This window comes from Spermophilus citellus (genome assembly GCF_964194105.1).
Source record: "Spermophilus citellus genome assembly, chromosome: 10".
In the NCBI taxonomy this organism is placed as follows: domain Eukaryota; kingdom Metazoa; phylum Chordata; class Mammalia; order Rodentia; family Sciuridae; genus Spermophilus; species Spermophilus citellus.
Window position 1 is genome coordinate 69,154,261 of NC_138197.1, and position 12,961 is coordinate 69,167,221.

The window sequence follows — 12,961 nt, forward strand, 5'->3', positions numbered from 1 at the left end:
TAAACCAGGAGAATGATGCCTGGAATGTGTTGTGTAAAATGGAGGGTACAAGGCACACCAGGGTACAATTGTTGATGTAGAATGTGATTTCTTCATCCCTCCTTTCCTGTAATTCTTCCCTGAATGCCCCCCCCACACACACACACACCTCATAATTATGCTGAGGCTGGGCCTGTGTTGTGGATGGTGGGAGGTCCTTATGTGGCTGAAAGGATTGGAAGAGAAAGGATTGACAGTGGGGGAAGGGCCTTCCCCTCCAACCATAAATACAAATTTTATTCAAGGTCTTTGTCACCATTTGTCTTCCTGGGGGGGGGGGGGCTGAGGACCGTGTAGGCCCGTGCATGTCTAATTCCAGATCTGCTCCCCCAGGCTGGATGATGGATGGATCAGAGAGAGCAGGCCTGGGCTCACACCATTCTCCCCTGCCTGAGTCTCAGGTCCCATACACACCAAGTCCTGCCACCTCTCTTCTTCCTCCTTACCCCCACCTCCTTTCCACTTGCTAGAGGCCCTGTCTGCCCAGACATGCTTCCCACCCCACTTATGCCACTCCCTGTGCCCCCTTATGAACCCCTCACCTCAGACTCTTTCAGGTGCCAGTCCTCTTCTCTCTAAATCTTCCCCTCTTCTATCCCCAGCCCAGGCTGTGAGCTGCGGTGACCAGCAGGGCTGCAGGCGGCAGCGGGTGTGTGTGGTGGGGGAAGCAGGCTTGGCTCACAGGGAGCTGAGGGGCCAGCTCCATGAATTTATTCATGTTCTGTTGCTCTTTCCCCACGCTCTGGAATGAAGCTGCCAGCTCACCAGGTCCTTATTGCTTCCCCTGCAGCTGTCACATTTGTCCAAGGAGGAACCTGAGTATGGCCAAGACCAGCAGGTGCTCTGGGGCTGAAAGCTAAAAGGGAATGTTGGGGCCCAGGCTGGAGTTCTGGAGAATTTAACCAAAGATTCTCTGGTAGACAAACTGGGAGATCCCAGGGAGCTGATGTGCTTAGGAATGGGAAGTAGGCAGAGAATGGTTTGCTGCAGGACAAAGAAGAAACCAGGAAGGTGGGGGCAGTGTTGGTGGGAAGAGGGGAGAGGAGAAGACAACTTTAACAGTCTGCTATGCTCTCCCACTTGAAAGCACAGCCCACTCTAAATCTTGCATTAACCTCTACCCTTGACTTTGCACTAACTCTGATCCTAATCCCAAATGATACTCTTCTCTACAATCCTAAAATGAATTTTAACTTCATTACCTGACCTTAAGTGGAATGCATGCATCTTTACCTGTCCTGGAACCCAGAGGTCTCTCCAGAATTCTCTCCAGGGTGATAGCCAGGTGTTTGTCAGAGTTCTGAGGGCCAGACTTTGGATTAGCATGTGATTAGCATACTATTTGCATGTGATATGTGCCTTCTACTCTGCGGAAGTTTTTATGTTAAAATTTTATGAAGTCTAGCGGAAAGGTCCTGGCTCCTTGAAGTGTTTTTTTTTTTTTAATCATTCTTTCTTTTTTTCCTTCTCTCACACTTCTTGTCACTGACCCAGACCCCCTCAAGGGGAAAAAAAAGGGGTGAGCAGGTGAGCAATAGAAGGCCCGTGGGAGGGGAGATTCTGGCAATGTGATCTGCCTCTATCACTTGCACAAGCCTCAATGTCCTCATCTGTAAGAAGAGAGGAACTATCTGGCTGAAATTCCTTTAAGATCTAAGGAAGCACTTGCACTTTTCTTCCTCCCCTTTAGACCTGATCTTGGAGAGGTTTTCCCCAACCTCTCCCACACTCTGGCTTTCAGCTCCACATCAGATTTCACATACAGATAGAAGCAGCCTGGGTTACCTGGTACCAGACAGGGGTAGGAAGAGAATGGAACTTTCTCCACTTGAGAAGACAGAGGATTGCATGAAAAGGGAAATAACATTATTAAGTATTTATTGTATTTGAGGGCTTTTAAACACAAAGGTTCTCATACCTTCACAGCATCCCTGAGGGGTGGATATATTGTTCCCATTTTACAGATGAGGAAGATGGAGCCCAGAAAGGAGAAATGGCTTGTCCAGTATCACACTGTAAGAGATCCTAAAATTGGAGTTATGATCCTTTGGCTTCCTTTTCAGTACCCTGGAAAAGAAATAAATGGCACCAGAGGCAATGGAAGGGTGAGAGAAGTAGGACAGGAAGATGAGATCTCAGGGGAGATCTGTATATGTGAGGCCAACCGGCAGGATCTTGGCTCTGCATGTCCCCCATATCCCCCTGCCCTGACACTGTCAACTCTTGACACACAACAGGGCTAAACTGTGGTCTAATGGAAGGCTAAATTTTGAAACTGTTCAGCTGGAGAAGGAGAGGACACAGAAAAATGAACTAGAGGAAAATTTGCTTAAAGGGCAAAAGGGAGACCTGAAACTGGATCTCCTTCTGCAACAGTGGAGGTCCAAGACCTGCACACACTTTGCCTCCTTATAGAGACTACTTACCTTGCGGTGAGACAGAGGGCAGATGCAATCGCTAGTGCCATTGGCCAGTGCCCCTTGCTCCACAGCTCTGTGCAGACTTAGGTTCGAAGGGTTACAACAGGGCTGGACTCTCAGCACCCCAGGGAGTGGGTAGAGATTGCTTCCCAGATAGGTGTCTATCAGGCCAAAGCGTGCTACTGACTTCCTTCTGCGGTCCTGAACCCCTACCTATGTGTGGCTTCTGGTCTTTGCCTCCTTCTCCACTTCCCTTTGCACCCCACTTGTCCCCACCACTCGCCCACTCCAGTCTCGGGTTAATCAAATGCGATTGACAGCACAGACAGCTGTCAGACCCCTCACGTCTCTGCCTGGGTATTTGATGCAGCGCTGGGAGACCGACAGGTGAGAGGAGGGAGATGGGGTTCGAAGAGCCAAGGGAGAGACGCAGATTGGTGAGAGCCAGACACTCAGAAGGTAGAGTCAAGCTTGAAGACTCCAAGGCAGGGTTCAGGGAGATAGGCTCTAGTTCTGCCTGGGACCCCTAGTTCTTTCCCCTTCTCTGACAAGCAGCAGACTTAACGAGCACCACAACCATTGCATCCGTAAGAGAGTTGACCCCATACTCCTTGTCCCGCACCTTGGGCGGGCCTAGTTTCAGTGAACGCAGCATATAGAGCATCGGAGCCGGCGGCCGCAGCCCGGTACTTCCTCCCATCTCTTTCCATTCCTTCCCACTTGCTCCCCCTCCCTTTTTACTCCCTCCCCCGCGGCCGCGGCCTTTATTAGGGATTCCGCGGCTGTCGGTCCCGCCATCCATCCTGTCCGCCGGCAATTAGGCGGCCAGACAAAGAGCAGCTTCGGATGGATGAGGGTCCCGGCGGATCGGAAATGTGAAGGGTCAGCGCTGCCGCCCGCGGCGCACCCGGCTCCCCCTTCCGCATAATCACCGGCCGCCCGTCACTCAGTCGGCTGCCCAGGGAGCTCCGGGGACCGGGAGAGGGCGGGGCTGGGGCTGCAGCCTATGTGCCTAGGGCAGGGCGATCTCAGACCTGCAGAAGGTACGCCTCCTGCGGGAGAGCTTAAGACTGCGGCCTGAGGCGCCTAGCGGAGGCGAGTAGGATTTTGGCCCCAGGCGTCCCTAAGAGGGACTGGGAGCAGACGGCCTGGGGCCTTCCTGAGGGGAAACCCAGACAGACTGCAGAAGAGAGGAGGATTGTGGCCCAGGGCGCCCCCTGCTGGGAGACAGGGGGACGAAGCCTTAGGGTCTCCAGTCCGAACAAGTGAAGCTAAGCCCAGGTCCAAACCCTCTTAGAGAAATCCAGGCCCCTAGCCTAATGCGCCTCCTATCGAAATAGAATGACACTGCGCTTCTTAGCCTCACTCTCTTGAGTGAAATCTAACCCATCCACATCAAATCAACAAAAGCTCCAAGTGCGGGAGAACCTGAGTGGACTCAAGAGGAAGTTCAAGGAGTCCAGGTTTTACTGCTGATTCTTTGGCGCCGGCTCCCAGTTGACAAATCAACATCTCAATCTGACAATTAGTGGTCGCGGTGGGGGGGGAGAGGGCTCTTGCTGCCGGGGCTGCTGAGCCCTCCTGGCGCTAGGCAGAGAGGTGGGCGGTGCTGGCAGTGATGAACGACTCCAGGGGGGCCTGGGGCCCGGAGCGCGCATTCATTACTCCACTGACAGGCGGGCGGCGGGCCGGCCCGGGAGGCAAATGGACGTGCCAAGAAAGAGACTAGTGGCAGGATGGGGGAGTAAGGGAGCATTTAACAATCCCACTGTTCCCTCTGCTCCCGGTTCTTCGCCTTGACCCTAGTACTTGACTTCCTTGAACTCAGCCTCCCAGTTTTTGGAGCTGGCACTGGTTGCAGAATTAGTGAAGCAGGGTGGGGACCTAAAATCTCTCCCTAGGTTAAGCAATTTAAGGTCTCAAATGTCTAGAAAGGGTGTCGTTGGTCCTTAGGATTGGGCGTTTTGAACTGATTTTGGAGAAATTGTGAGTGATTGCACACTCAGAAATGGTGTGTGTGGCAGGGATGGATAGGTATGGATCCCACATCTGGATCAGTAACTGTGTATGTCATTGCTAGGGATGTGTTGGCCTGATTTTGTCAGTGAAGGTGTGAGCTTCGTGTTTCTGAGGATGAACCACCACCCCTCCTTGTGTGCCCCTCCCCAAGCTTGCTGTCAGTTCTGTCTCTAGTTCTGGAGGAAATGGCAGTGCACACGGTGACAGCTGAGGTGTGCTGATGAGGGGTATGTGATATATGTTAACTGTGAGAGTGCTGGTCAGAACAACTGCTCCCTTCCACCATCTCCACCACAAACATACCTCCTCAAGCATTGAAAGTAGTAGGTTCTTTTTTCCCCAAAGTCTGGAGACCTAGTAGCTAAATCCTGAGAAGAAGTAATTACCATCAGAGTTCTTCATAGCCCTACATGTATTCACACTCCCATAGAGTCTGATATAAGATGTGATCTCCAACCCATCCTGTCTCCCCCAGCTGGTGGTGGGAGAAGAGGAGATGGGTGTTGAGTAGAAATCTGTATGATGCTCAGGAAGGGAAGAGGAAGACCCTTCAAATCTCCAAAACACCCTCCTTAGGACTAGGAGTAGCTACTGCTGAGACCCAAACATTTTGGATCTTAGGTCCAGTTAATTACTAGTTGGTTTCAAAATTCCTTTTCCATAATATTTCCCTTTCTTTGTCTGGCTTTGTTTCCATTATCTTTCCCAATTCTACCTCCCCAGTGTTGAATCTCCTGGACCTACAGAGCAGAGAATTGAGATGACTCTGGGTCTTTATCCCCTTGTTTTGTTCAGTGAGATCTTGAGGCATCTTCCCTTTGCCTTGCTGTTCCTTTGGGCTAGGTTATCTTTGGAGCCTCGATATATTTGCCCCCAGCCCCAATCTTTGTGTCTGCATGTTTCTTTCACTGAAAGGGATTTCTTCCAAATTTGCCTTCCTATATTTGGGGGGCGGGTGTCTTTGTTTCTCTTAGGGCTCCTCTCTCTAGGTTTACCCCAGCGCAACAGTGAGGCCCTTGAGGTTTGGACAGGGGGAGCAGGGCTTCCTTCTTGCCCCCAGAGACAATTGCGAACCCAAGGATGGCCAGGCCGTGTCAGGGCCCGGGCACGCCGGGGTCACTTCTCATTCTGGGCACAGGCGCCTGGTCGATGCCCTGCTGTTCGTTCCCCCTTCCAAACGGCCCTCCTCTTGGCCCCCGCCCCCTGCGCCCGCCTGGAAAAGGCAAATTTGACATTTTTAAATCCCGAGCCTTAGAGGGATCGATGCGGCCTGAGGGCCCCGCCCGGGGTCGATATTCCTGATTGGGAAGCGGCCGCTGCGCAGAGCCCGCGTGTAAATCACCCGGGCTGGGGGAGGGAGCTCGGGGAGCCTACCGCGTCCCAGGCGCGCGGAGCTAGGTGCGGTCCGGGCCCGACCGGGACCCGAGGGTGACGGAATGAGAACCACAGCTTTAAAGAACCAGAGGGACGCTCGCCCAGGGCCTATCCCCTCCCCCGCATAGCCCTGCCAACTCCCCTGGCCGGCACCGGTCTCGCTTCAGCGGCCGCCACCCTTCGTTGCCCCTGGAGCCGCCGGGGAGGCCGGTGTCGAAGCCAGCCAAGCGGCGGCTCCTCTCCGGCCGCTCCCGCGGGGCCCGGGCTTCGGCGGCGGCTGTCACGGAGCCGACAGGCTGGGCCGACCAGGAAGGGGCGGGTGGCGGGGGAGAGGCGGTGGGGGAGGCTGGCTCAGCTTTGGTGCTCAGTAGGTGCGCAACAGATGTTTGCGGAATTGAGGGATCACAAGGTGGCCTGGAACACCAAGGGACACGGGCCCGGAGCGAAAAGGAATGCGCGCGGTAGGAGGCGACCCAGGTCTAGTGAGGATGAAAGGCTGGCATACCGGCCAGGTTAAATAAGCGTTCTAGATCACCGGGGAGGTCTGGGTGCAAAGAGTTAGAGAAAATGGGGCTGTCAGGGAAGTTCAGGCGACACTTAGAAACGCTTCCTTCTCCCCTGACCTCCCATCCTTGTCTCCTTATGTGGGGAAATCGAGGCAGTCAAGGCCGAGAGGGTCCAGGAAGGGGAAAGCGGGACTACTGGCGAGGCTAGAGTAGTAACCAGAATTCCCTCGTGGGTCTCTAATCACCCGGCCAACCCAGATCCAGTTGCTGGTAAATACACCACCACGCCCCCACCTCCACTCAGACCCTCGCCTCCCGCTTCAGCTTGTCAGATCCCTCTACCTCCCACCCCGCGCCAGTTTATAGAACAACAATTTGGGGAAAACAATCCGGGCCGAGTGACGGCCCCTTAATTGTGACAAAGTGAGTGCGGGCGGCTGGAGAGAGCGCTAGGGCGGGAGAGCGGTGGGGCGAGGCGCAGGCAGAAGCGCCTCTCACCCGCCCCGCCACCCCCTCGTTCTCATTCTGGTCACCTCCCATCCCTCTCCTTGACTCTTCTCCAATTCCTCTTCTCTCAGCCCCTCGCACCTCCCTTCACTTGTTCCTCCATCGCTCTTCCCTTTCCTTTCGGTAACAGATCTCCCGCTTCCCTTCCCCCGCCGCCCCTCCCCCGGTGCGCTGTTTCCTGGCTCACTTCAACCTCTTTCCTCCGCCCTCTACTCTTTTCTCCATCTTTTCCTCGCTCTCAGATTGCCCTTGGGCCCCAGTCTCTCTCAGCACAATCCGCTTCTCTCCCTCCCCTGTCCTCACTTCCTGAGATGAACCCCAAGTTCCCCCTACCCCAACCCCGAGAGGCTAGCGCAGCCCTACACTCCTGGGTTCCTCGAGCAGCAGAGTTAGCTGCGCCCGGCGCCCAGGGTGCCTGGGCGGCTCCCCCCTTCCTTCCCCCTTCCGCAGCTACGGTCCCCACCCCTCTTCCTGCGCCGGGAGCTAGTTTGTTTGTCCAGCGGCTGCCGCTGCCGCCCGCGCTGTTTGCCAAGATTAGCGCGCCGCGGCGCAGTGCGGGCCCAATTAAGTCTCATTCATTATTCAGCGTCCAGTCCTCCCCCGCCCCCAGCGCGCGTCTGGGGCTTCACTTCTCTGTCCCTCCCAGTCGAGGCCCCTCAAAAGAGCCCTGAGGGACCATATAGTGTCTCCCCGGGTAAAGGTTATAAGGACTAGGGGCGGGAGGAGGCAGGTGGGAGGGAACACAGCACTTTGCCTGCAGCTGGGAGGCGACCCGAGTGAGGCTTACAGGGCCCCGCCCCTCCATCGAGTCAAAACTGGAAGATCTTAGAGATTGAAGCTCTCCCAGTTTCTTTCTCTTTCTCCTTCCTTCCTTCCTTCCTTCCTTCCTTCCTTCCTTCCTTCCTTCCTTCCTTCCTTTTCTTTTTCCTTTTTTTTTTTTTTTAACAGGAAGAAATTGAGGCCCTAGAAGCGTCATGATTTGTCAAGGTCACGGTTTCCTAACGCAGGAATGGAGCCCGGGTCACTGAAAGGAAGTCATTTCAGCTCCATTTCGGAGCAGAGGTGGAAGGAAGACCGATTACTTTTCCCCTGAGTCCTGGGCTGTGGCTTTGCTGACTTGCTGGGGCATTTCTGACCCTCTATTTTTGTCCTGATTCTCCCTCACCAATATCTAACTGGCGGGACAGAGTAACCTCGGAGCTCCCAGTGGATCCAGAGGCTTTTAGGGTTCAGGCCCAGGCTCAGGCCTTTACGTATAACCCCCTATCTGGAAGGCCTGAAGGCAGGGCACCGAGAGAAATTTTTGTGTGAGGGGGTCCTTCCTTCCAACCTGTCAGTGGTTGTCTTAGAGGAACTGGAGGTGGCAGTTCTTGAAAGGCAGCAGAGAGTGATTAGAGAAGTGTGCAGCCTGATGTGAGGAAAGGGTCACTTTCCACTGTGGGGACAAGAAGATGCAATCAAAAGCCTGGTTTTTAGCACTACAGATGGAATCTCCTCCTTGCTCCAGAGCTCTGAACTGCCTGCTGCACCCCAGCCTCGCGACAAGGTGAGTCTGGAATCCTCCCTGGCCCGCCCTTCCGTGAGCTGCACCGCCACCTGGCGGTCATAGCGTGGTGCTGCAGGAAGCGCGCTCCAGCTGAGGTGGGGCGTGGGGCCAGCCCCTAGAAGGCGGGGTGAGCCTGGAAACCTTCAACTGAGTGTAAGCGAGAGGGTGGAAGATAGGAGTGTAGGGCGGGCAGGTGATTTCGAGGGGGTTGGGACGGCCTTAGGGAGGGGCCTAATACCAGACCTCCGACTTCCGTGACATAGAGGTCAGAGACAAAGTCCACTTGGATGGAAGTGGGAGCAGAATGAGAGGGGCCATTTTGATTCTGTGGTTGAAGAAAATAGCTGATCTGACGCTGTCTGGGAGCCGGTTCGGCCAGGTACTGCCGACCCACCTGGGTCTAGCGGTGCTGGCTGGGGGTGACAGACCGGCAGGTAGCTTTGGCATTTGGTTTGATATTCTGAAAATTTGCCCGGTGGCTTTGGACAAGTCTGCCTTGGAAGGAGGTAGTTGAGTTGTGAGGTGCTAAGGTATAAGTCAAAATGTTTCTCTGAATGTTTAAGTGAAGGGAATTCGGGACCCCGTTCGTGGGAAATTTTTATGTCCTGGAGAGATGGGAAGGCTGGAGAGGAGCTGAAACCTGGGCCAAGTGACTGAGAGCATAGTGGAAGTTGGGGCTGAGAATGGGAACAGGGAGAAGGTTAGGCAGGGGCTTTACTAATGTGTGGCAATTTTGGAAAGACATCCTGTTCAGCCCTTTCTATCCATACTACTCTGCTGTGAGTCATTCTCCAGGTCTGAAATTTAAGCTTCTGCTTTTTCATTCCTGCCCTGAGTTCTCAGTTTCTCAACCGAAAGCACTTAAAACATTTTTTTCCTTTGAATTTGTAGTTGTCATGGTTATAAAGAATAGAACTGAGGTACTGAACAAAGGGTTTGGGACAACTAGCATTTCAGGGATACTAAGGCAGATCTGGACTCAACTTTTACTGAAAAGAGAAATGGGACCTGTATATAGTCTTATGATTCTTTTTTCCATCTCTTAGGGTCTAAGGATAATTCTGAGGCTATGATGGGCATGATTCCCATAGAAGACCTGAGATTTCTGCACTCTGAGCAATATCAAATGCCATTGGATTTGTTCTTGCCCTAGAGGATGGCGAAAGGACTTCTTGTGACCTATGTCCTTTGGGCTGTAGGGGGCCCTGCTGGGCTTCACCACCTATACTTGGGAAGGGACAGTCATGCCCTGCTCTGGATGCTTACCCTGGGGGGAGGTGGGCTGGGCTGGCTTTGGGAATTCTGGAATCTCCCAAATTTTGTAGCTCAAGCCAACAGAGCCCAGGGACAGAAACAGAGCTCAAGAGAGGGGATACCCCCACTGAGTCCCTTTCGCTTTTTTGCCCAGATGATAGTGGGCATATATTTTGGCCTTGTGGCTCTGATTAGCTTTTCTTCCATGGCCAACTTCTACATTGTGGGCCTCCCACTGGCAGTTGGCTTAGGTGTCTTGCTGGTGGCTACTATTGGCAACCAAACCTCAGACTTTAAGAACACTCTAGGAGCAGCATTTCTTACTTCCCCTATATTCTATGGCCGCCCCATAGCCATCCTGCCCATCAGCTTGGCTGCCAGCATCACAGCCCAGAAGCATCGCCGCTATAAACCTTCAGTGGAGTCAGAGACACTCAGTGTGCGGCTCTACCGGCTGGGTTTGGCTTACCTTGCTTTCACAGGCCCGCTGGCATACAGTACCCTGTGGAACACAGCTGCCACTCTCAGTTATGTGTCAGAAACACTTGGCTCCTTCTTAAGTTGGTTCAGCTTTTTCCCCCTTCTTGGCCGCCTTATGGAGTCTGTCCTCCTTCTGCCTTACCAAATCTGGTGGCTATTAGTTGGGGATCCAGGTATCAACAATCGCTACTTCCAGGAGTGGGAGAAGTTCTATGAGTTTGTTCACAGTTTTCAGGATGAGAAGCGCCAGCTGGCTTACCAGGTAAGGCTTTCTTCCCTCTCATTCCAACCTGGGTGGCTCTGGGTGTTAGGATAAGCCTTGTTGGAGCTGGTGCCCTCCACATGGAAGTACTGTTCTTATCTCAGATAGCCAGGTCCAGGAAAGGTGTCCTAGCTTCTTTGGAACACTGTACATTGGGCAAAGGTACAGGACACTAGTAGTGAGTGAAAGAAATTTATGTGTATATGTTTACTTTTTATTGAGGTATAACATATATAAAATACACTATTTTTATGTATATGCCGCTCAGATCAAGGCATGGAACATTTACAGCACTAAGAAACTTTTTTCATTCCCCTTCCCAATCTATACTCCCACTTCAAAGGTAACGTTTATTCTGACTCCATAACCAGAGTAGGTTTACTTTCTTTTTTTCTTTTTTGTTCAATGGTTTGTTTATGTGCTGCGAGGGCTCAAAAACAGGGCTTTGCGGGCTGGGGATGTGGCTCAAGCGGTAGCGCGCTCGCCTGGCATGCGTGCGGCCCGGGTTCGATCCTCAGCACCACATACAAAGATGTTGTGTCCGCCGAGAACTAAAAAATAAATATTAAAAATTCTCTCTCTCTCTCTCTCTCTCTTTAAAAACAAAAACAAAAACAAAAAAACAGGGCTTTGCAAAAGCTAGGTAAGTATTTTACCACTGAGATACACCCACAGTCCTATCACTACACATCCATTTTACCCATGTCCCCCTTTTGTTTTGATAGTACTGGAGATTGAACCCAGGGCCTTGTGAAAGTTTTGCCCATTCTTGAACATCAAATAAATGGAATCATCCAATCTATATTCTTTTTGTTTGTTTGTTTTGGGAGTATTGGGGATTAAACCCATGGAACCACATACCCAGCCCTTTTTATTTATTTTGTGGTACTGGGGATTGAGCCCAGGGGCGTTGAGTACACCACAGTTTATTTATTCCATTGTTAATATTTGGGTTGTTTCTAGTTGAGACTATCATGAATAAAGCTCCTACAGACATTCTTTTTTTTAATATTTATTTTTATAGGTGTGGGTGGACACACCCAATGCCTTTATTTTTATGTGGCGCCGGGTCCTGCCCATGCTAGGCGAGCGGCTCTACCGCTGAGCCACAATCCCAATCCCTAGACATTCTTAAACATGTCTTTTTCCCCTCCTCTTGTTGGGAAGAGATCCTGTCAGGGATGTGAAATTCTAGGTTGGAAAATGCAGCTGTGGTTAAAGGCAAATCCTGGCTCTGCAAGATACATAGCTTATTCCATGTTTCTGAGTTAAACCTCCACCCCAAAAAACTTGAATTCTAATCTGAGGTGAACTGTTTCAGAGGTACTAATAGCCTGCTTTAGCAAAGGAGCAGGGAGAGACCCATGTACAAATTGTGAGATTCTAATTTGTCAGCTTCTGTTTTCCTAAGGTTTTGGGCCTCTCAGATGGGGCAACAAATGAAGAAATACATCGCAGTTACCGGGAGCTAGTGAAGGTCTGGCATCCCGACCACAACCAGCACCAGAGAGAGGAGGCCCAAAGGCATTTCCTGGAGATCCAGGCTGCATATGAATTTCTGACTCAGCCCAAGAAGCCCAGAGGATCCCAGAGGTGAAAATCAACTTTCTTGGAGAATGGAGTCTTCACAGCAGAGCCGGGCAGCTTATCCTAAGTCTTCTTTTGCCCATCTGAGGTATCCCAACAGTGTTAAAAAAAAAAAAAAAAAAAAAAAAAAAAAAAAAAAAACTGTCTACTTGCAGTGAAGATGTGGAAATCTTATAGGGCTGAGAACAATTGTGGTAGAAAATACATTTATGTTCTGCATTCTTGGTTATTGTCTTTATTTATTTTTGGTACTGGGAATTTAACCCAGGGGCACTTTACCCTGAGCTACATTCCCAGTCTTTTTTTTTTTTTTTTTTTTTTTAGAGAGAGAGAGAGAGAGAGAGAATTTTTTAATATTTATTTTTTAGTTTTCGGCAGACACAACATCTCAGTTTGTATGTGGTGCTGAGGATCAAACCCGGGCTCGCATGCCAGGTGAGCGCCCTACCGCTTGAGCCACATCCCCAGCCGCTTTATTTTTTATCTTGAGACAGGGTCTCACAAAGATCCTGAGGTTCACACCAAGTTGCTGAGGCTGGCCTAAAACTTTCAATCCTCCTGGCTCAGCCTCACAGTTAGATCACTGGTATTATAGGCCTGGGCCACAATGCACTGCTGCTATGGTATTCTTGACTACATTTGCTTAAAACCAAAGAGTGAAAGGCATATTATAAAGACAATAAAATACCTTCCAAAGGATCAACCGCCTTATCCCACACCTGGTACATTGATGTATAGTGGAGGAAAGTCATTTGACTTTTTAAAAATGTGTAAAAGCACTGGGTTAGAAGATTGAAGGAAGGGCTAGGGTTGTAGCTCAGTGGTAGAGTGCTTGCCTAGCATGTGTGAGGCACTGGGTTCGATTCTCAGCACTATATATAAGTAAATAAAATAAAGGTCCATCAACAACTAATAAAAAAATTTTTTAAAAGAAGGTTGAAGGAAAAATATGAGAGTTCTAATATTT

At 51.2% G+C, this 12,961-nt stretch overlaps 1 protein-coding gene across 2 annotated transcripts; it reads left to right on the forward strand.

Annotated features, from left to right (window-relative positions):
- The first annotated feature begins 7,736 nt into the window (after positions 1-7,736).
- Positions 7,737-12,107, forward strand: DNAJC22 (DnaJ heat shock protein family (Hsp40) member C22). Of its 2 annotated transcripts, XM_081311913.1 has the most exons (4): positions 7,737-7,927; positions 8,350-8,411; positions 9,458-10,407; positions 11,819-12,107. In XM_081311913.1, exons 3-4 carry the CDS (start codon positions 9,568-9,570, stop codon positions 12,002-12,004), a joined length of 1,026 nt encoding a protein of 341 aa, XP_081168039.1. In that variant the 5' UTR covers positions 7,737-7,927; positions 8,350-8,411; positions 9,458-9,567; the 3' UTR covers positions 12,005-12,107. The 2 variants fall into 2 exon arrangements, with proteins under 2 accessions (XP_081168039.1, XP_081168040.1); XM_081311914.1 differs by lacking the exons at positions 7,737-7,927; positions 8,350-8,411 and adding an exon at positions 8,516-8,564.
- The last annotated feature ends 854 nt before the right edge of the window (positions 12,108-12,961 follow it).

Coding starts and splice junctions, on each gene's coding strand:
- DNAJC22 (XM_081311913.1), top strand. CDS start 9,568: ATGGCGAAAGGACTTCTTGTGACCTATGTCCTTTGGGCTGTAGGGGGC. Junction 10,408..11,818: donor AGCGCCAGCTGGCTTACCAG/GTAAGGCTTTCT, acceptor TGTTTTCCTAAG/GTTTTGGGCCTCTCAGATGG.